This window comes from Leguminivora glycinivorella, chromosome Z (assembly GCF_023078275.1).
Source record: "Leguminivora glycinivorella isolate SPB_JAAS2020 chromosome Z, LegGlyc_1.1, whole genome shotgun sequence".
NCBI classification, from domain to species: domain Eukaryota; kingdom Metazoa; phylum Arthropoda; class Insecta; order Lepidoptera; family Tortricidae; genus Leguminivora; species Leguminivora glycinivorella.
In genome coordinates, this window is record NC_062998.1 from 33001136 (window position 1) to 33023750 (window position 22615).

General features: G+C 39.3%; 1 protein-coding gene across 1 annotated transcript; it reads left to right on the forward strand.

The window, feature by feature from the left end:
- Window positions 1–21439, forward strand: LOC125240462 (alpha-mannosidase 2-like). Its single transcript, XM_048148355.1, is given in 8 exon segments — window positions 1–127; window positions 14674–14756; window positions 15256–15339; window positions 16409–16501; window positions 17289–17483; window positions 18170–18281; window positions 18709–20229; window positions 20232–21439. Coding segments are annotated over 8 exon segments (3423 nt in total).
- Window positions 21440–22615: the final 1176 nt, after the last annotated feature.

The window sequence follows — 22615 nt, forward strand, 5'->3', positions numbered from 1 at the left end:
ATGAGGGTCCGAGTGCCCCGCTGCAGATTGTTCTCCAGCAGAGTGCTCGCTGTCCTGCTCCTGGTGGCAGCGCTAGGAGCCTACTGCTACTACCACAGTGCATCCCCAAATACTTACAGAAAACCTGGTAAGTTCTCTTATAATATAATTCACGCATATTAGGTGACTACACAAGGAAGAGTATTTTTAACTGCTTTATATTGCAATCAAACCCAAAGATTTTGGGCTTCTATACACCTGTCTATAGACTGAAATTAAAATAAATGTTAGATCAAAAATATTGACACATAAAAAATACATATCTGCTTAAGTATATGTGGTAGTGGTACCTATACCTATCCTATACCTATACAAAGTATAGGCAAGCATATTGTCACATTAAAATTATAGAGAGATCAATAAAATGTAATATTCTAGTAAACAATACCAAAAAAGACCGGCCAAGTGCGAGTCGGACTCGCCCACCGAGGGTTCCGTACAAACTTTCAATAGTATAACAAGTAATATTTCATACCTATACAATTTTATTATTAGACAAAGTCGGTAAGTATTTATTTTTTTACATTTTCCTTCAAAAAACCATTTCTTTCCACAACAAAAAATTATGAAAAATAGTTTTGATATGTACAGTCTGAGGTCTTTCTAACGATACCCCACATGACCTAGTAACTTGACATTTACGGTTTGCCCCTTTTTCATTTTGGCCATTTTCTAGTATAATTAATATTAATAAAAAAAAAAAAACTTTCAATTTGTAGAGGTTCCCGATGTTCAAAAATATTCCAAATTTCAAAGCGATCGCATAAGTAGTTCTCGAGATATTTAGTAATGTGACAGACAGATAGCCAGACATACAGACGGACAGAGCGGAACCATAAGTATTCCTTTTGTACCTTTTTTGGTACGGAACCCTAAAATATGATTCATGATGATTATGATGGATCAAACTTTGTCCCTAGGGAAAAAAAGAGGAAAGAGGATGGCCAATTATAGGTACATATATAGGTGAAAAACTTAAAAGTCACCTGTTGTATGTGTGAGTGACGTGTTCGAATAGAGAACACATATTTAAAATTAGTAACACAAACAAAACAAACGCCTATTCGAACACATACAACAGGTGACTTTCTTAAGTTTTTCACCTATACAAACATAGTCCTTGTTGACTTTTCTGGATACTGAAATAAAAAAAATTTTCAGTACACATATTCCCGCACTAGTTCGCAAAGTAGTACATTTCTTGTCAGGCCGATCTTTAAAGGGCCTGTACATACCTGTGAAAATCGTCGTACGACACACGTGGGAAGACGGAATTCATTAACTTATAAGTCTCGTAACTCGTGTCGATTTAAAACACTCCCTTTGGTCCGGGAATTTCCTCTTTTCCGTACTTGTATCATAATGTAGATAGTACCTATTACCATAGCTGGGCACCGTTAATCAAAAAGTTAACTTCGTTAATCGCTAATCCGTTACTAAAAAAGTTAACTTCGTTAATCGCTAAAGCGATACATTTCGACAAATTTAACGTAAGTTAAAGTTAATCGTTAATCCGTTAACACATGAAAAAAATAAACTTTTCTTTAAATATTTAGTTGCATCAGTATCCACTATAACGTATTATATTGCTGTAAAAGGCCGAAGTACAGCTAGCCTATTGAACTCTAGGCTGCACGTGGAAGGCAGTGATCGCCTGAGCTACTGCCAAGAGCTGTGTCAGGAGAGATGCTGGCGGTGACGGGACTGTTGTGGCACTTTGGGCGGTAGAGGCTTAGGGAAGCGAATGTGGTCGTAAATAGGCCTCGAATTTGCTGCCCTATCACTACAACAGTCGCCATGGTAAAGCTTAGGATTCACCGAATCAAAGTTAGTAAAAGCAAATCCACGTGAAGAATACTTTTTTAGGTAATATTTCGGACTTTTAGCAATCGACATCGGTAAACCTAGGATTTACCGGCAAATCATAGGATTTGCCGGTTGCCGTACTTCGGGCTTTTATAGTAGCGCTCAGAACGTGTTTTTCGCAGCGCAGATGGCGCCTGTGCCCTACTAGATTAACGATTAACGGACTCGGAGAAATTTAACGGAAGTTAACGAGTCCGTTAACATTTTTTCAAGTTAACTTAAAAGTTAATCCGTTAATCGAAATGTTAACTTCGTTAATTAACGATTAACGGATTAACGAGTTAATGCCCAGCTATGCCTATTACATAATTTAAGTATACGTATTAACCAGAGCAATGCCCTACGTTTGGATACATTCGATATTTTTGATCTGCGTAAAATTTAAATAATACTTATATTGACGGACACCTTACATATATCAACCTAGCCACAAACTACGCAAAGCTGGTTGTATTGTGGGTTGCTAGGACTATCGGCCTAGCAAGCAGGGTCACTACCGACTACGCCAGACCAGACGTTAAACAAAAATCCGATTTTATACACATTTTAAGATCACAACGGTGCCCTTTTCATAATATCTTCAACGTGAAATCGATCTTACCGACCACCGAGAATGCGGTACCTACTAAGTACACAACTACACATTGATTGAAGACACATATTGTGCAGAAATAGACCATAGAGCAGAGCTCGATCGTAGGTAGACCCTGCAATAAGTATATCTAATGAGTAATGACAATGACTATACTTGACACGTGAAGATAGGAACTCTGTGGTGCCTTAGGACTACAACAACAATAACAACAACATACTTCATACTATATTATAGTTTGTGCTCAAGGAACTGAAGGAACTTAGTAATCAGTTCATGATAAATCCTTGACTAGACAAGGAAACTGTCTTACAGAAATTCATACCAATCGCCAAGGAATTCAATAAGTACTTACTCGTTATTATTATGTTATCGATCATGTACGGTCTGTGAAAGAGCAAAAAAATCAATCGGTCATGCATAGGTATGTATGATTAAAATACCTACATCAAATTGTGCAAAATATTTCCCATGACAATTTAATCTCCTGACGACTGGGTGTCAAAATATGCTACTTTAAATTTAACTCTGTTCTATTTGACAAAAGGTCAAAATTTAATTAACTTATTAACGGTCCTCGCTTTCAGTTGAGGCAGCCGATAACTCTTTATACTTAACTAGATTTTGCCCGCGGCTTCGCTCGCATTATATTCGAAAATTTCGCAGTACTCCATTCCATACATATACATACAAACGACTACCACATTTTAGGGAAGTGAGGGGTTAGAAAGAGACAAAAAGTAGCCTATGTCACTTTCCTTTGTATCTGTATCTGTACTAGCTTTTGCCCGCAGCTTTGCTCGCGTTAGAAATTGACAAAAGTAGCCTATGTCACTCTCCATCCCTTCAACTATCTCCACAATCACGTTAATTCGTCGCTCCGTTTTGCCGTGAAAGACGGACAAACAAACAAACACACACACTTTCCCATGCATTTATAGTATTAGTATGGATTTAATATATTTGTATTATGTACCTCTACATATGTGTAGAACGCGGGTCTTCAGGACGATATCCAGGAATAAAAACCGGCCAAGAGCGTGTCGGGCCACGCTCAGTGTAGGGTTCCGTAGTTTTTCGTATTTTTCTCAAAAACTACTGAACCTATCAAATTCAAAAATTTGTTGGCGTGATTGATATACATATATTGGTACCAAATTTTAGCTTTCTAGTGCTTACGGTTACTGAGATTATCCGCGGACGGACGGACGGACGGACGGACGGACGGACAGACAGACATGGCGAAACTATAAGGGTTCCTAGTTGACTACGGAACCCTAAAAATGACGACGACGTCGTTCTGGTGAATAGATCGTCCCCCTTTTCTTAGGTAATCTATCTATCTAGTATTTATTAATTAAAATTACTGCTATACCTGACTTATATGAGTGATTCATCAATGTAGACCCGAAACTACTAAGAGCTCTTGTATTGACTGACTGGCTGATTCATCAATGTAGACCCGAAACTGCCAGAGCAGTGGTGGGCAAACTTTCTTTATTGGGGGGCAAAATATGAAGGAATTTTATAGGCGGGCCAGATATACATCAAATGCATTTTTATTACAGTGCTGGCTAATCTAACAGATTAAATTTCGCATAAAAATACAGAAACTGGACTGCCGATCAGTGGCTAAAAATAATATGCGGTGGCAAATCCAAGTTTGAAGTCATAGTTGGCGATGAACATAGCAAAGTCATTCGAGAAAAAGGAAGATAGATTTTATAACGATTGTTTGTAGTGTAAAGTGAAGTTTCCAGATTCTGTAATTTATAAATGGAACGTCAATGCCGAGAAATACAAAAGCACATTGGAAGAGAGTTTGCTGTCGTCTATAAGGAAGCTAAAAATATAGAAATGCATTTAATTTTCAACAAGACGGTGCTGCGTGCTTTGCAATGACAACAATGGGGTGGCTATAATATTATTAGACTTCAACCACGCCATTGTTGTCTTCGGCTACACGCTCGGACTTATCTCCCACAGAAACTTTATGGTCGAAAATGAAGTAGCGAAAAGATCGATCCCTGAGCTGATAGAGTTTCCCTTACCTCTACCATTACCAATACAAGATTTTTGATGTTTTAAAAAAACACTAAGTAGGTACTCGATAAACGTCACGGAAATAATATGCAACATTTCAAGTGTTAACGCCCAAAGTGCAAATATTTTTTCTATTAGATACCATGCGATACATACTGCTTTTCACATCAGTGAGGTAGTGGATGATGTACAAATAGTCCGCACTTAAGCGGCATAAAATTTGAACCTATTATAATAATTATAGTTATATGCATACTTTGCTTTAATAGTTTATACTGACAACAGTGACAACATTAAGTCATTGAACAGAAAAGTGCCACTTCCCCCATCTGAGAAACGTCCCCTTTCCAAATAGGGATTGAGAAAATGTAATGTCAGGTTCCAGTAGTGATGTGCAAGTTGCGGAAACTTTCCAAAAAAATCTTCAATTTCTTGAAAAATTCACGAAACTTTCACGAAAAATAAAGGGAATTAAAATTTATGTAATGGATAGTTTCCATCCAAGTGTCCATACAAAGTATGGAAAGTTTCCGAAGCTTTCCTATGTGAAAATTTCAGAATTTTGGAAACTTTCCGTCGGCACATCAGTAGGTTCCAGTAAACGTTTGGCTGTTACACAATTCAATTAAACCAAACAATGTAACATTCCGTGAAGTTTACCCTATCGAGTAACGTATTAAAATTAAAACCCATAGTATAGCGCATGTCCTTCTCGTAGATTACTGACGTTCGTTTTACGAAGTATAGGCGAGCACCGCAACCAGGAAGTATCAATCGAGTCGCTACCGACGGCACTCATTTAACTCGCCCGCGAGCTCGGCCGGGCGCTGCGGCTAAGTTTCTATCTCATTCGTACACTTTCCTTTCGATAACTCTATCTGTACTGCCTATATTTCAAATCAATAATCAAAACTTACAATACTTTGTTTTTTGTTAGCTTGTTTGTTTATGTCAAACTGGGTTTGGATCTGCATTTGTGTTACACACGTGTAAATAGTAAAAACTCTGAAGAAAACTCCATCCGACAACAAGAATTGTATTACGAGGGCTGATTGAAAAGTTCGCGGCTTAAGTATGAAATCAAAACCAAAGTTTTTTTATAATATTTTTATTTCTCTACGTAGTCCCCGTTAAGGTCTTTGCACTTATTCCATCTGGATTCCAAAGCCATTATACCACTTTTAAAAAAAAAAATCCTCCAGGCCTTCAAAATAGGTATCCACTTCAGCTTGGACCTCGTCGTTGGTCAAAAATTTCTTACCACCCATGTGTTTTTTTTAAGTTTGGAAATAAATGGAAGTCCGATGGTGCCAAATCGGGTGAATAAGGCAGATGCGGCAATAATTCAAACCCGCAATTATGAATTTCTGCCATTGACTTTAGTGACGTATGCACGCGTGCATTGTCCTGGTGGAAAAGAACTTTCTTTGTCAGCACTCCAGGTCTTTTTACTTTCAAAGTCGACGTAAAAGTCGACGTAATCGACGTAAAAGTTCGCAATAATAGTCCGAGTTTATAGTCGTACCTTTTTGGAGATAGTCAACCATTATTACACCCTTTGCGTCCCAGAACACTGATGCCATAACTTTATTTGCCGACAAAATGGCCTTTGCCTTTTTGGGTGGCGGAGATCCAGCACGAACCCACTGTTTTGATTGCTGTTTAGTCTCGGGCGTATAGTGGTAGACCCATGTCTCATCCATAGTAACATATCTGTCCAAAAAGTCTTGAGGGTCAGCTTCATACAGGTCTAGACAGTCGCGTGAAATTGTTAGACGAGTGATTTTTTGTTCCACTGAAAGGAGCTTTGGAACCCATCTCGCCGACACCTTGGAAAACCCTAATTCGTTAACTATAATATTTTGAGTTTTTTCACAGGAGATGCCTACGATGTCGGCTATTTCTCTCACTTTTAACCGTCGGTCTTGGATTATCATTTTGCATACAGTTGCCACATTATTTGGATTGGTCGCAGTAGTTGGCCTCCCGGAGCGAGGGTCATCTGCGATACTGACTCGTCCCCGCGTGAATTCAGCTGCCCACTTTTTTACCATCGTATATGATGGACCGGATTGCCCTAATGTACACTGCATATCTTCATAAATTTGTTTCGCAGTCAATCCTTTTTTATGAAGATATTTAATTACATCACGTTGCTCCAAATTGACCATTGTGAAAAAACTGCTTACACGTATTTTTAAATGAGAGGAAAAACTTATTTTAAAATATTGCATTTAATTAAAATTTCGCGGGATGACAACTAAATAATGACAGTTCAAAATGACGGCAGGAAAAAGAAACTAAGTTTTTTTTTTAATGGTCAGGCCGCGAACTTTCCAATCAGCCCTCGTAAATAGTGTATTACGATAAAAATGCGAAAAGTAGGAAATCCGCAACGAATGGAAATAAATGAAAACACGTCCGAATGGAGAGTTTAAATTAAATTTGACATGAGTTGCGAATTACCTATTCGTATGTCATGTAGCATTGAATTTAACGTGCTACTGATTGTACAACAGTGTACGATGTTTTACAGTACATATAGCACTACTTTACCACCCAAGTGCATAATGTAGTACTTTACATAACATAACTATGTCGGAACTTGACGTCTCTAGGACCCCCTACTGTAAAACGTTTATATAATACCTATAAGGTCGAATGGGTAAAATAGGCCGTATTTTAATTTATCGCAACTCGTTTAGAATGTCCTTCTTCTCACACTTGTATCTTAATATTCTTAATGTACCATTTCAACCTTATTATGGACGTCGCATTCGCAGCTCAAACATCGGACACTTATGCCAGCCAGTATGACGGTGTATGTTACGAGTTTCCAGGTGTATGTTACCTGCTTTTAGTCCGAGGTTAATATGGTTAGTGGTTATCCTTAACTGAATTCGGGAATATAAAGTTACAAACCTTCACAATATACCTACCTTATGCCCTATATTTCGTTATATTTATCGAGTAAGCATTTACCTCACAGATTAAACTTAATTGGCAATCAACGAAACTGTAGCTATTATTCAACACTATAACTTAATTGATTCGAAAACACCGCCAGGCTTACGTTTAGTTCACCATCTAGGTATATACTGGGGAGGCTAATGCTAATATTGCTATGTCTTGTATGGGAACCCTGCATTTTATGATTAAGCACTGAGAATTGGCACAGTTGTTCCTTGGGTGGCCCTGAGTAGGTAAAGACCGGAAGGCATCGAGAGCCCCCCTTAATTTAGGAGGGAGGAGAGGGGAAAGGCTGGCGTCGCCGCGCTTCCTTTGAAACCATATTTCTCTAAAACTATACAAAATAGGGCATGCGATATATCATTTTCGGAGAAATTAAGGACGAGGAATTCATTATTGGAACAAAAAAATGTACTTTAGAACAAAAATACAAAATAAAATGGGAAAATCTTAAAACGAGATTTTTTTTTATACATATTGCACATTTTATAAAAACTGTAATAGTAATTTTAAAATAAAAAATATTTTTTCAAAGCTACATTTATCTAGTTTTAGAAAATGTATAATTTGTTACATAAATATATTAAGGGACGAGTGATAAGAAATAATTTAAATCGCTCGACAGGGTGATCTGAATGCACATTTCAATAAGTTTTGTCAATTTTTAACTTCTGATTAGCAGAAACGTCTGCAATCGATGCCACTAGGCTTAGAATAAATTTAAAAGTGGAAATTGTCTGCCTTGGGTTAGATCTGAACTCACGGCCTCTGGATCGATACTTCAGTGCTCTGCCAACTGAGCCACTAAGACTCCAACCAAGCCAGCGAAATTTTCAAACAATTTGCGGGCCTCGCCGCACCGACTGTTTCAGTGCTATAATCATCGATCTAAACTACCCTAGTACGGGTAATAATACACAAATGAACTGCCTCCCTGATTCGTCACGTGCGAGACAGTTCCAATAGCCTTGCTCGATTAGTGTTGGAGTCACCTGCTTGTTGAAGGCACTGGGATGACGTAGCGGATGAAACTAAGCACCAAAAGCATCTGACATCCTGATTCTAAATAGAAATATAAATATCAACTTTAATTTTTTTTTATATTTACAGACATACAACAAATTTTTATTGTGTTACAAATTGGTAGTTACTTCTGGAGCGTTATTTGATCCGCAACTTTTTATGCTGACTGTGTACATATGACATCTAGTAACTTATAATACTTAAATTATATACTCTGTCTGTATATAATTTAAGTATTATAAGTTTAGTTTAGGTATGACTAACAGACTAACATAGTGTAACATAGGGAATGGACACTAACACTATGGATTTTTCCGAAATAAATGATATTGAATTGAATAAAGGGTTCTTGTGCTTCAAGTGCAGAAAATAGGAAGTCCATCCGGAAATTCAACATAAATTCTGATCGTCTAGGTTAATGCTTGCTAATGTCTAATATAGGCTTTTGAGGCATTGTAGGTACCAAGGATACTGGCGGCCTTTCCTCGCTGTATTGCAATGCTGATACGTTGTGCAAGGAAGTCGCCAGCTCTTCGGTCACCAGTTACCTCAACCAGACGCGTTCGCGATTTCTGTGAAAATTTTGTTCGCGCTGGGACCCCATGGACCTAGAGTTTCTACGCCCGATTCTTAGTTAACATTATAAGTTCGCCATGTCCGCCTGTGGCATGTTTCGTTTTCTAGTGATAGTGGTAGCTACAGTTGTTCTAGCAAAGTACCTCTTTATGTAACAAAGAACACAGGGAAAATACACACAATAGCATCAGTTTTTCTTCACGCAATTGTTTCTGATTACGAGACATATGCATACTTATAATATCTCAAGCAAGCCGCAGTTTTGTATAATAGACCGGTGTTAATACTACCTCAGCAGTTCTCGAAAAGTTTGAACAAAAATTAAGGAAAAAGTTAAATTTGTTTTTATTATTCCTAGCCTAGCCGTTACCAAGATTTTTTTGATGAATTGAGATTTTAGTAAGTTTTATTTCGTCATTAAGGTTCTCTAGTATCTATATTTTCTTAATTATAACAATTATCCTATATCTTACGAAAGTCGACTTATATTACTAAATGTTTGTAAACAAAATAGGATCAATTATAATTTGCTGACGTGGCTATGTACAGTTTTCGGGAACTGCTCACCTGTACCAGGTACCAGCACGGGTATTAAATTTACCACTATATTTCAATTTCTAGTCGGCTTTACTCAAGAATTTAGGTTGTAGAAAAGGAAACAGTAAGAATTAATATAGTAATGAAGAATGGACTTATGGACACCTGTCTTATCTTATCTTATCTTAAATCTGCGGGGGCCCTTGCGGATACACTTCGATCCATCGGGATCTTTTGTACAATTACCCCCTACGATCCTAAGATCCTTCAGCTATTCAGGAGCTTCTCGACCATCTCCACGTATCGGATGATGAGGCTCATGGGTAGCTCTCTGAAGTCCTTCGGTGCCAGGTAGCCTGTTCCAAAGTTCTTCATTCTTTGTCTGGCGAGGGCGTGACATTCACACATTAAATGTTTGACGGTCTCTTCCTCTTCGCCACACATGCGACAATCAGTGTTGTCGGCGTGTCCCATCTTGGCCAAAATTCCTTTGACCCCGTAATGGCCTGTGAACACCCCCGTTATAATTTGGAGTTGTCTTTTGCCTAGCTTCCCTAGCTTTTTGCTCCATCCAGAGTCTACCCTCTGCATAAAGAGCTTTGAATGCTTCAGACCAACCAGGGCATCCCACTCTTTTTGGTGACTAGCCTTTGTTTGGTCCTTCATAGCCGTTCTGATGGTTCCTTGTGAAAGGCCCACATAAGGTTCCGGACCTATGAAGTTGTCTTCAGATCCGGCCTTGGCAAGTTCATCAGCGTTTTCATTGCCAATGAAGCCTTCGTGCCCCGGTATCCATACCAGTTGCACCTTGTTTTGCCTTCCAAGCTTGTTAAGAGCTTGGATGCCGTTTAATACCAGTCTAGAGGTAACTCTGGGCGATGTGAAGGCTTTGAGTGCCGCTTGACTGTCGCTGAGTATATAGATAGTCTTACCTTGGATTTGTCTAACTATATTCTCATGTACGAGTACACAGGCAATTATTGCATACGTCTCGGCTTGGAAGACCGTGGCATAATTGCCCATGCTGATACTACCACTGTAGTCATTTGCATAAATGCCTGCGCCCGTACCAGATGCCATCTTGGACCCGTCTGTATACCAGATGATGGTGTTGTCATCAGGGGTGGGTGTCTCCAGACCCTCCTTCCATTCGGCTCTAGTATGGACTTTGGTTTTGAAGTTTTTGTGGAAGATGAATTTCGGTTGCATTTTGTCGCAGCCCATACTCATCAGCCTTCCCATAGAATTGTTGTATTCCATGCTTGTGTGTTTAGTCTTCGGCATGCTATCGCTCCAGAGGCCTGTTAAAGCCAGCCGGTGTAGCGATTTCAGTGCCTCAGACTGTATCACTAGATGTAGCGGCGGGAGATCCAATAGTACCTCCAATGCTGCTGTTGGCGTCGTTCTGAACGTACCTGTTATAGCCATGCATGCTGTCCTTTGTACCTTCATGAGGACATCCTTGCATGTGCTCAGTAATGTCCTTGGCCACCAGGCCAGGCTTCCGTACAGGATTATAGGTCTCACCATCATGGTGTAGATCCACCTTAGTACCTTTGGGTTTAAACCCCATGTTTTGCCGTAAGCTGACCTGCACATTCCAAACACTCTAAGTGCCTTGGCTGTGGTCAGTTCGACGTGTCTTTTCCAGTTCAGTTCTTTGTCTAGTGTTACCCCTAGATATTTCACTTCATTGGAAAGTTCAAGTCCCCTTCCATAGAGCCTTAGTTGCTCCATGCCAGTAAGGGCCCTTTTTCTGGTAAACGGTACTACCACTGTTTTGCCTGGATTGATGGAGAGTTGTTGGTGGTTACACCACCTCTCCACTTACCTCAGTGCTGTATTCATGATTTCTGACACCGTTCCCGGGAATTTCCCGTTTATGAGTATCACTAAATCATCTGCATAACCCACTGTATATACTGGGCCCTTATTTAGTTCTTCCAAAAGTGAGTTCACTACCAGGCTCCATAGAGTCGGAGAGAGAACCCCACCTTGTGGACAACCTTTTGTTGCTGTGGCTAGTAATTCTTCCCCCATGAGGGAGGACTTAATTAGCCGGCTGTTCAACATATTACCTATCCAGCGGCAGATGGTAGGTTCTATGCCATGTTTGAGTGCAGCATTATTGATTGCACCATATGTGGTGCGATCAAAGGCACCTTCGACATCCAGAAATGCAGCAAGACATAGTTCTTTGTTTTCTATGGCCTGCTCCGCTCTAGTTGTCACCAGGTGTAGTGCTGTCTCCGTAGACTTGCCCGGCTGGTATGCACATTGCAAGCGGTGTAGTGGATGTCTCTTGAGCGGACCATCCCTGATGTGTCTGTCCACCAGTTTCTCCAAAGTTTTAAGGAGAAATGATGATAGACTTATGGGCCTATATGATTTGGCTTCTGTGTAATCCTCTTTGCCTGGTTTGGGCAAGTATGTTACCTTTACTAACCTCCATGCACGTGGTACATGTCCGAAGGCAATACACGCTTTGTACAGTCTACTCAAGTGGGGTATAAGTACGTTAGCGCCTTCAATGGATACCTGTAATAATAGATGATGATGATGATGTGCGAAATCAGCCCTGCGTTATCTCTAGAATTCGTATTTTATACAATCGTGATATAATACAAAACTTTTCAGTCGAGTACCATGTTTAGGCCACGAAGCTTGCTGAGTGGCCTAATAGTACGGTACGAGAGTGAAAAGCTTAATTATATCACTATTGTATACAATACTTTTTCTATGAGTCATCATTTTCATCATCAATGGACGAAAAATATCATCATTCAAGTTAAAATTAATGTTAATAGCGTCGTTCACCGTTGTATCAACATCGAATTACCTAGCAACCAATTGTTTATAGTTAATAACCGTCTCTGATTGGTCGATAACGCGATAGATTAAAAAATAGTACATTACGATACAAGTGCGTAAAAAAGGAAGTTCGAAACGAGTGGCGATAAATTAAAACACGACCGAAGGGAGTGTTTTAAATCGACACGAGTTGCGAATTTCCTTTTCGCACGTGTATCGTACGACGTTTTTCAGTACAGATGAGCTTCCGAAGTTTCGACCTGTTATATAATGAACCACTTCTCGCACTAGTGCGTAAAAAAAACACCATCTGTACTGAAAAGATATTAACGATTGTACACTTGGCTAGAGTGCCTGTACCTCTTTTAAAACTAGCCAATGACTGGGGGGCAAATGACACAATGCTCGACTGGGGGGCAAATGTAACTGGTGCATTTTTCCATGTTTTATAATGTTTGCATTATTAAATAGAGTGTCCACCGGTTATATATGTTAGGCATGTTCTGTGGATACATGTAGAACTCAACATCATAGTGTAATAATGGAAAAAATGGATCAGTTACAATTGCCCCCCAATCGAGATTTGCCCCGCTGTACCTTATTGCGTCTCCCTCGTACTGACATCGGCGCAAGTGAATAACGAATAATATAATAGTCTTACGTCAAACATATCTTCATAGGTACTGATGGTAGATAGGTAGGTATCGAACGACAAGAGACGAGCACCACGGGCATAGAGAAATTATTGAATTAAGGTTAAGGCAATTAGTAAGATCACAATGCAGCGGCTTGTCACGAATGGCACCGCGCGCTGATGCACCTTAGATATAAACAAGTACCTGACCTACTTACCTGATGCCTAAGCCCCGGCCGTTATTCAACTTCTTATAAAGGTTGCAATTTATAAAATTGAGCAAAGGGCGTTTAAAAAAAAAATTTAACGTAAGCAAGTGAATGATGAAATGACAGGCGAGAGGTACCTAATATGGAAGAAAAAGGTATGCTGCGCCCACATGACTGGGATAAAGGCAAGCCAATGATGATGATCAAGATTCCAACTGAAATTGTTTTACTAAGCTACTATGATATTACTTACATGGATGATGATTGATGTTGCAACTTTGAGTATCTCATGAGAGAAAACTAAACAGACGTTTCTGAGAATAATGTGCATCACGCAATATGGTGGCACGCGAAATGTACAAGTGTGATATGGTAAACATCATAGGCACGCAAAAGATTTTTGCGATAAATCCTTTGACATGTGTTGTGATGTGACGATGTACATACCAACTCGTATCAATTGTCCCTAGAGCACGCAAAGGTAGTTTTTGAAATGAAAATCCTTGAATGAAGATGCAATGCAAGCTTTAATGTAGACTCATATTGGCTTGGGGTCCATTTTATTTTAATTTGTTTTTTTGCTGCATTATTAAATTATTAATTATTATAAAGGAATGTGATAAGACACACAGGGAGACACAGGTTCCGATCTTGCCCTTTATCTTGATTACATCTTGAACTTTAAGTAGGTACCTACCTACGATAATAGATTTTCCACTTCATTCCATAAACCAGTCTCACTCCCAAATTGAAATTTATATATATACTTAGGTAGTTAGGTACTTACTTATTGATATATTACATGACTAAGGCCCGATTTAGACGGCGTGCGAACTCGCATGCGATTTTAGTTACATTGCGGGCTGTTGAGGTTAGATTAATTTTGCACAGCCATCAAATACCGCAATGTAATAAAACTCGTATGCGAGTTCTCGTACCGTCTAAATGGGGCCTAAAGATATTGACATTTCAATTTATACGATTTGATATAGCCATTTCAACTTTAGCAATGCCTGAGAGTTTGATTATTTTCGATTGGGTGAGGTAGTTCGATTAGATAGTGTGCAATAGCAATAGTACGCAGGCGTAGCGCGAGTTATAGTAAAAGTATTTGCTCTAGGGAGGATGGAGATTTCTAATACCTTAATTAACTTTATTAAATCTTTTTACATTGTGTGTAACTATCGGGGCGTCAAATATCGTAAACTCGAGTCTTTGAATTGCTCCGTTAAGCCGTCTCGTTTGCAATATTTAACTTACGCCCCATGTTGTAAAATGTACTGTTGTTTAGTTTACCGCCCATTATTTCTCTACATTTATTTTTCTTAATAGGTACATAATTATTATTTATAGTTTAATTGTGATTGTTGCAGAGGCACAGTTTGCTGCCGAAGACATCGTTATCAAACTCCCGTCTCCCGAAGAGCATGAATCATCATCAGTACTTTACGAAAAGGTAAATGTAGCGTTTGCATCCATCGAAACGATTAGTGGATTCCTTTAGCTTTTACATAGCTATGGAGATATAAATGGGAATTATTTGTTCTACCACTTGGCTATTATGATTTGAGTATAGTTACTCATCGGGTGCGCGAAACTTGCATTTTCAAAATAATAATTTAAATTATATCTACCTGTTATTCAGATTATTTTACACTACAGCATGTTATTAATCCTAACATGAATCATGAAGCATCATAATCGACAACAACAACGTATAGGGTACAATCTGCAATTATTTTTTTTTGAAAATTGCACCTTACTCACCAACGTACAAGGTGCTATCTGCTACAAGAAAAAATCGCAGATTGCACTTTGTACGTTGTTGTCGTCGAATTATGTCATTAGTATTAGAAAAACTTACTTATAGCATTCAGAAAAAACTAGACCTGTTTTATCGTCCTTCGACATATATGAAGGTAATCTGCAAGTATGTGTTCCGTCACCTTCCACAGGAGGCACCAGAGGCATGCCCCGTCCTGCACGACAGCACAGCCGACATCGACACTGTCCACATCTACCCGTTGTTCGAATTCCAGGTATGTGACCGCCGCCCGCCTACTATCGGGCACTGCCATTCCTTTCTGTATTATACGCTCGCATGCCTCCTATTATCCGCATTACAATGGAATTGCTGAGCGGGAGGGTATTCGAAAATTTCTTTAATTTCGCCAATAATTTCTAAGGATTCACAAACCAATGCATTAATCTAATCTTAATTTATCCATCTTATTTTTATAATGTCTTTAAACGAGCAATTGTTGTATATTTAATTATTTATTGTATATACCTAGAAAAAGCTTCAACGATTTCGCTGAATTTTGTTATGTGGGGGTTTTCGGGGTTGAATCTAGGTGATCTAGCTTAGTTTAGGTCCCAGGAAACGCGAATTTTCAAGTTTTTCGAACTCCGAGCGAAACTCGGTCGCCCAGGCACTATAGACGATAGTGAAGAATTGATAATCAACTACATACTTACGTATTTTTTTCAATATCAGGCTTTGTATTTTCCATAAATATTTGTGGAGACTTACATAGGCTACTTTTTGTCTCTTTCAAACTCGAGGAAGTCGCGGGCAACAGCCAGTACGGTTATAAATTTGTTATACATGGAGTAGAGGACAATAACATTTTTAAATTGCGTAATTATTTTATTATAAATTACAGATTATTAAAATAAAATAACTATTATTACATATGTATATGTCTATAAAAAGACATACCAGTTCATGCATGGCCGGGTCTTATTTATCTTGTACACTCTTTAAACTCTCGCAGACCTTGCCCGTTACATATACCTACGTACTCGCACATATCGCTAACAGTTCGCGTGTCTGTGGTTTATGCTATATTTTCTATAATAGATCCTATGACAAATACGGGGCGAAATTAAATGAACCAGCTATACTTTGCATAGTGACCTTTGAGGTCATAATGAACAAATTTACTACCAATGCTGAAATCCATAGAATATTCCATGTCCAGTCAATGTATGGAACAATCCATTTTTTTTCGCGATTTCACTGGTTATTCATTATGAGCTCAAAAGTCACTATGCAAGGTATGTATATTTAACGGCTGGTTACTTGATGTTAACCTTTTGCTACAGCCGAGCTGGATGCGTACGAAGGAGTTCTGGGATAGAACTTTTGAAGAACGCTATGACAGGATCCGGAACGATAGTCGCCGGCCCAAGCTAAAGGTACACTTAAAATATTTTTCACCACACCAACTGGTCAAGGCTCTCTTTGTTATTCGAAAACAGATAGCAAAATTGCATTTTATCCACAAGAGACCATAGTAATTTCATACAAATTTTAACTTAATGTCATAAGCTGGCTGGTAGATTTTACCTATAAATGATGATTTTGAATCATAAATATTGAACAAATTGATGGATTTGATTTAGTTTCATATTTTATAGTCAGTAATGTCAGTATTTTGTTCGTGTTGGTGTGGTGAAAAATTTTGTGTTTCACTCTGTGACAAAGTTTGTTGCACCTTCGCGCCTTGAAACCCTCGCGACGCTCACGATGCCACTTTTTGAACCACTCGGTACGCTCGCAGTTCAATATTGGAATCTTTGGCTTGCTCGGGTATAAATATTGGCACGTGCGGTTAAACAACAACTTTGCCCCCTTGTGAAACATATAACTATTGTATATGTTCTAGTATACTAATATATATTAATAGATAGGACCTTTGGTGAAAGTAATCTCTTGTTTTGTGTGATACTACAATCCAACAACAAAATAGAATTTACTGCAATTAGCAATCACCAGTTATACCTAATAAGGATTTTTTTCAGTTAATTTAATATTTTTCAAGTACCTACCTGTACGGGTACTATTTGGGATGTTAGAATCTCCATGATTAGTTTCACGTGGAAACAATAGTACAGTCAACGATATAAGCTTTCATCAAAAACTGACGTTCAACTAATGAGTGTTTATTGTTGTTAATAAAACGTTAAATCATGAATATTATAGGTGATCGTGGTGCCACACTCGCACAACGATCCCGGCTGGCTGAAGACCTTCGAGCAATACTTCGAGTGGAAGACCAAGAATATCATCAATAACATTATCAAGAAACTCAACCAGTACTCCAACATGACTTTCGTGTGGTCTGAGATCACATTTCTGAACGCTTGGTGGGAGAGATCGCATCCTATTAAACAAAAAGTAAGCCGTCATAATACTAATTATTTTATACTTACATATTTAAATTTTATACACAAGTTGAATAGTCAAAAAATCATGCGATCGCTCAGTTGAGTCACAGAGAAGAGCATTGGAAGTAATAAATCAGTAATAGTAGTATCAATTTATAATAACTCACGTTATTCACTCACTACTTCACGTGTTTTTAGTCACTTTACGCAATAAAATAACACTTTATTAGTCTAACTGATATATGTATTATAATTGTATATTTAATGACTAGTAACCAATAAATTATGTTAAACGGTTCCCGGTACAGGTAGTATTATATTCGCCGGATACTTTTAGATTAGCTTTCACAGATACAGGAAGGAAGGAGATTGGACATGCCGGACGATTTGTATTGAATACGGTGCCTGTCGCAAGTTTACACGCGCTAGTAGAGCTGGACGCTCCTATTGGGCTATTGCGCAATACACGCGCATCATTTCCATGTCTGTGAACATCTGAACGACCAGCGAGTCGTGTCATCATGCACGCACACAACAATAATTCTATACTCAATGAGCTATCACCTGCGACACGTCCAGCGGCGGCTTGTCCGTATTTATTATGTTCTTTTTATTACTTATATGCTCTGAGTTAGCTTTATATGTTTAAAATGTTCTTCGATTTCGCATTATACTGACTTTTAGTACATTGTGCAGGCCTTGAAGAAGCTGATCAGAGAGGGTCGTCTGGAGATAACTTCTGGGGGCTGGGTGATGCCCGACGAAGCCTGCACGCACCTCTACGCACTGGTGGACCAGTTTATCGAAGGTTTATATCAATTCGTTTAAGCTTTTAACTAGGTATTGATTAATACGGGTTTTCGAACTGGTTATAAACGGGAAGAAATTCTTTTGTAAAATTGTAATGGTTTCAGTCATGCATGACCGCTTTATAAGCCCAAGTAGCTAATTAAGATAAACGCTTATTGTCTATCGGTTATAGTTATTGACTCATGCATGAGGAGGGGATAATTGCCTCGTAACTAAAACAGACCCGTTAGTTCTTATGAATAAGAATGACCTTTCTCACTAACACATGTCGAGCGTCGACGAACACGTTTTAACTAATCAGTTCAGTATGGTTCAGTAACTTTTTTGAATAAAGAGGATTAGAATTTAATGTCAGGAGCGTGATTTTTATATAGGTTCGATAAGGTGACGCATTAATGACTTTATCAACGTATAAATATTTTCAGGGCATCAGTGGGTGAAGAACAATTTGGGAGTAGTTCCTAAAACCGGGTGGTCGATCGACCCTTTCGGCCACGGCCCCACCGTGCCCTACCTGCTGGAGCAGAGCGGGCTCGAGGGCGCCGTCATCCAGCGCATCCACTACGCCTGGAAGCAGTGGCTGGCCCAGCGGCAGATAGAGGAGTTCTACTGGATGTCAGGGTGGTCCAGTAAAAAACCCTCCCTTGTAGTTCATAACCAACCCTTCGATATTTATTCGATCAAGAGTACTTGTGGGCCTCATCCGTCCGTCTGTCTGAGCTTCGACTTTAGGAAGATACCCGGGGAATATTCGGAATACACCGCGAAACAAGAGGAAATTACCGACTTGAATGTTCACAGCAAGGCGAAGACTCTGTTCGAGGAGTACGAGCGCATTGGGTCGCTGACGCCGCACAACGTGGTGCTGGTGCCGCTCGGCGACGACTTCCGCTACGAGTACGGCGTGGAGTTCGACGCGCAGTACACCAACTACATGAAAATGTTCAACTACATCAACACTCGCAAGGATTTGTTCAACGGTCACGTGCGATTTGGGACACCATTGGACTATTTCAGAGCGGTAAAGAAACGACACAAGGCTATACCGACGTTGAAAGGCGACTTCTTTGTCTACTCGGATATATTTAGCGAGGGCAAACCCGCCTACTGGTCCGGTTATTACACTACGAGGCCTTACTTAAAAATCCTAGACAGGCAACTGGAACATCAATTGAGAACTTCAGAAATCCTTTTCACTCTCGTCTCCAACTATATTAAACAATCTAAAAACGCAAAATTAATTTCATCTGAGAAGAGATTAGAGAAATCTTACGAACAACTCATAAATGCACGGAGAAATTTAGGACTTTTCCAGCACCATGACGCTATAACGGGAACTTCTAAAGCTAACGTCATGTACAACTACGGGACGAAGCTGTTTACAAGTCTGTACCACTGCATCCGCCTGCAGGAAACGGCTCTGACGGCCGTCATGATCCCCGACGAGAGCTTGCACTCCCAAAACGTGCTTCAAAGCGAAATAGAATGGGAGACTTACGGAAAACCTCTGAAGAAACTTGAGATTTCACTTTTTGATAAAAAGAAAATTATTGTATTCAATCCACTTGCGGAATTGAGAACTGAGATTATCACTATCAGGTCTAACACGACCAATATTAGAGTGTATGATACACGTCAAAACGAGTATGTTCTTTACCAAATCTCACCAAATCTAGAAATCGGCGCTGACGGCCGCCGCTCCATCAGTGAAACTAGTTTCGATGTTCTGTTCGTGGCCACGCTGCCCGCGCTCACTGCCGTCACCTACAACCTCGAAGAGCATACGAATAAATCCCATCACTGCACCGTCTTTTGCAATAACTGCGATTCCGGTCAAAAGGCGGATTCTGATAAAATTGAAAACTTTGTAACAAAAAGAATGATGCAAGGTGATATACAACTAGAGAATAGTGTTATGAAATTGCTGGTTGCCAGAAATACAGGATTTTGCGTCAAATATATAGGAAAGATTTGAACAGAAAAAATGTGGTTGAAATTCAATTTGGCGCTTATCAGAGCGCACAGAGACATTCCGGGGCTTACCTATTTATGCCAGATAATGACAGCCCAGAAAAGGACATTTTAGGGCTGTACTCCAACGTGAACGGCGAGCAGGACGACAACATCTTCATCGTGTCGGGCCCGGTGTCCACTGAAATAACCACCATGTACTTGCCCTTCCTCGTCCACACCCTCACCATTTACAACGTGGACGATCCTGCGCTCTCGCACGGCCTGTACGTGGAAAACATAGTCGACTTCGAGAACCCACCGAAAAACCGGGAGACCGAACTTTTTATGAGAATTCAAACTAACATACAGAATGGAGATCCACAGGAATTTTATACCGATCAAAATGGATTCCAGTATCAGAAACGAGTTAAAGTCGACAAGCTGGGAATCGAAGCCCATTACTATCCGATAACGACGATGGCTTGGTTGCAGGACGAGGAGACCAGGCTGACGCTGGTGACGAACCACGCGCAGGGCGCGGCGGCCTTCGAGCCCGGCCGCCTCGAGGTCATGCTCGACAAGAGGACGCTCTACGACGACTACCGAGGCCTGGGCGAGGGAGTCGTGGACAATAAAGTCACGCTCTTCCAGAACTGGCTGCTACTCGAACCGATGCCCGACTTGCAGAGGACAGTAAGAGAAGCGGGAGCGCAAGATTCCCGCCAATCCAATGAGCGCTATTTCAGGCCAAATAAAAATCCATTTACCAAAGAATCTACATATCAGTTGCCGTCACAAATGGCCGACTATTTAAGCAGGACGTTGAATTATCCAGTGAATACTTTCCTGTTGGACACGAGTGAAGTGGGAGAAGTAGAAGTGAAGTCTCACCAGACGTTTGTGGAGAACTTCCCGGCCGGCGTGCACCTGGTCACGCTCAGGACCATCACGGACGACATCCTGGACCAGTTCCCGAGCTCTTCCTGCTTCATGGTGCTGCAGAGGCCCGGATATAGCTGCTCCGTAGGTTCGCAGCGAGATAAATCCACTAAATTCACATCTAAAACTTCGTTCACGGGCTTGCGTATAGAGAACATTACTTCGGTAAGTTTGACCGGCTTAAAAACTTACAAATTCCTGTCTGGAATGAAAGATGTTAAGATAGATCCTATGGAAGTATTAACTTACAAGATCCGGTTTTGAAGACTGTTAGGTAAACAAAAAATAATTTATTAGTAATATATATTAACGTGCAATAGCTTTAACATACACGTTTCAGTCAACAAAAGGCTGCCTACCCTTGTTTCATATATGAATGGTCAAAAATTTCATGACATTAAATAATATTAGGCCACTGTCCCTGTAGTTATCTAGAGCCGTCTTTATCCGTATTAGGCAATATCTGACATTGTATTTCGGTATAAGCTACAGTCACTCACTGAGCTTTTGAGCTTAATATTTTTTTTAATGAGCTATTACCAATGTTTACAAATATTATTTAATGCTACTTATAAATATTATTATCATGCTGTAAACAAATCAGCAACAGTATTTTTGCAATCTTATAAAGTAGGTACCTAATTTTAATAAATCTATGTTTAAGTAGGTGTATAGATAAAATTTGTTCCCGATCTCTAATACATTCCGTTTGCTTAGTATGTACAATAAGATCTTGTAAAAATGGGACTAGTATAGCTATACAATTATACACATTTTAATCCGTGGTAAGACGTACATTAAACAAAGCCTTATCGTTATCTTTGAATCTTGAAATCGTTTTATGAAATTGAATAATTATTTCACGACCAAATGAATTTCGTCTTTCAAGTTTTGCAAGTATCAAATACCTTCTCTTGAATATTATTTGTACAAATAGCAATATTTATTTCGTTGTGTTAATTTACTTGAAAGTCCTCGACAAGCATTACTACAGTATAACCCCAAACTGGCTTAAAACGTGAAAACTAAGTGTTCATTGTGGAACAGGTCAAGCCTTTTATGCGGAACCATCAGTGTTCAACCCATTCAACACCAACTAGGCTGTCTATTGTTATTTTTAGCAACTTTTTATGGGTACATAAAAATATAGGTTGTATTAGCAATTATAGCAATCGGTACAGGTTGAGTAATTAGTAATCCAATGACTAGACTAGAGAAATGATGAATGCTCCGTTAATTCTAGCTTGTTTTTTTTCGTGAATGGTATATTTGGAATCTTGAAGAGCAGTAGGATGGGGATAATATCAGTAGAAGTACACCCCAGTAAAGCAATTTTGCTAAAATACCAAATTAAAAGTTAGTTTGTGCAATAAAAAAATGGTTTATAAGGTTAGGATAGTTAATTAAAAATAAAATTATTAATTAGGCATATCAAATTAC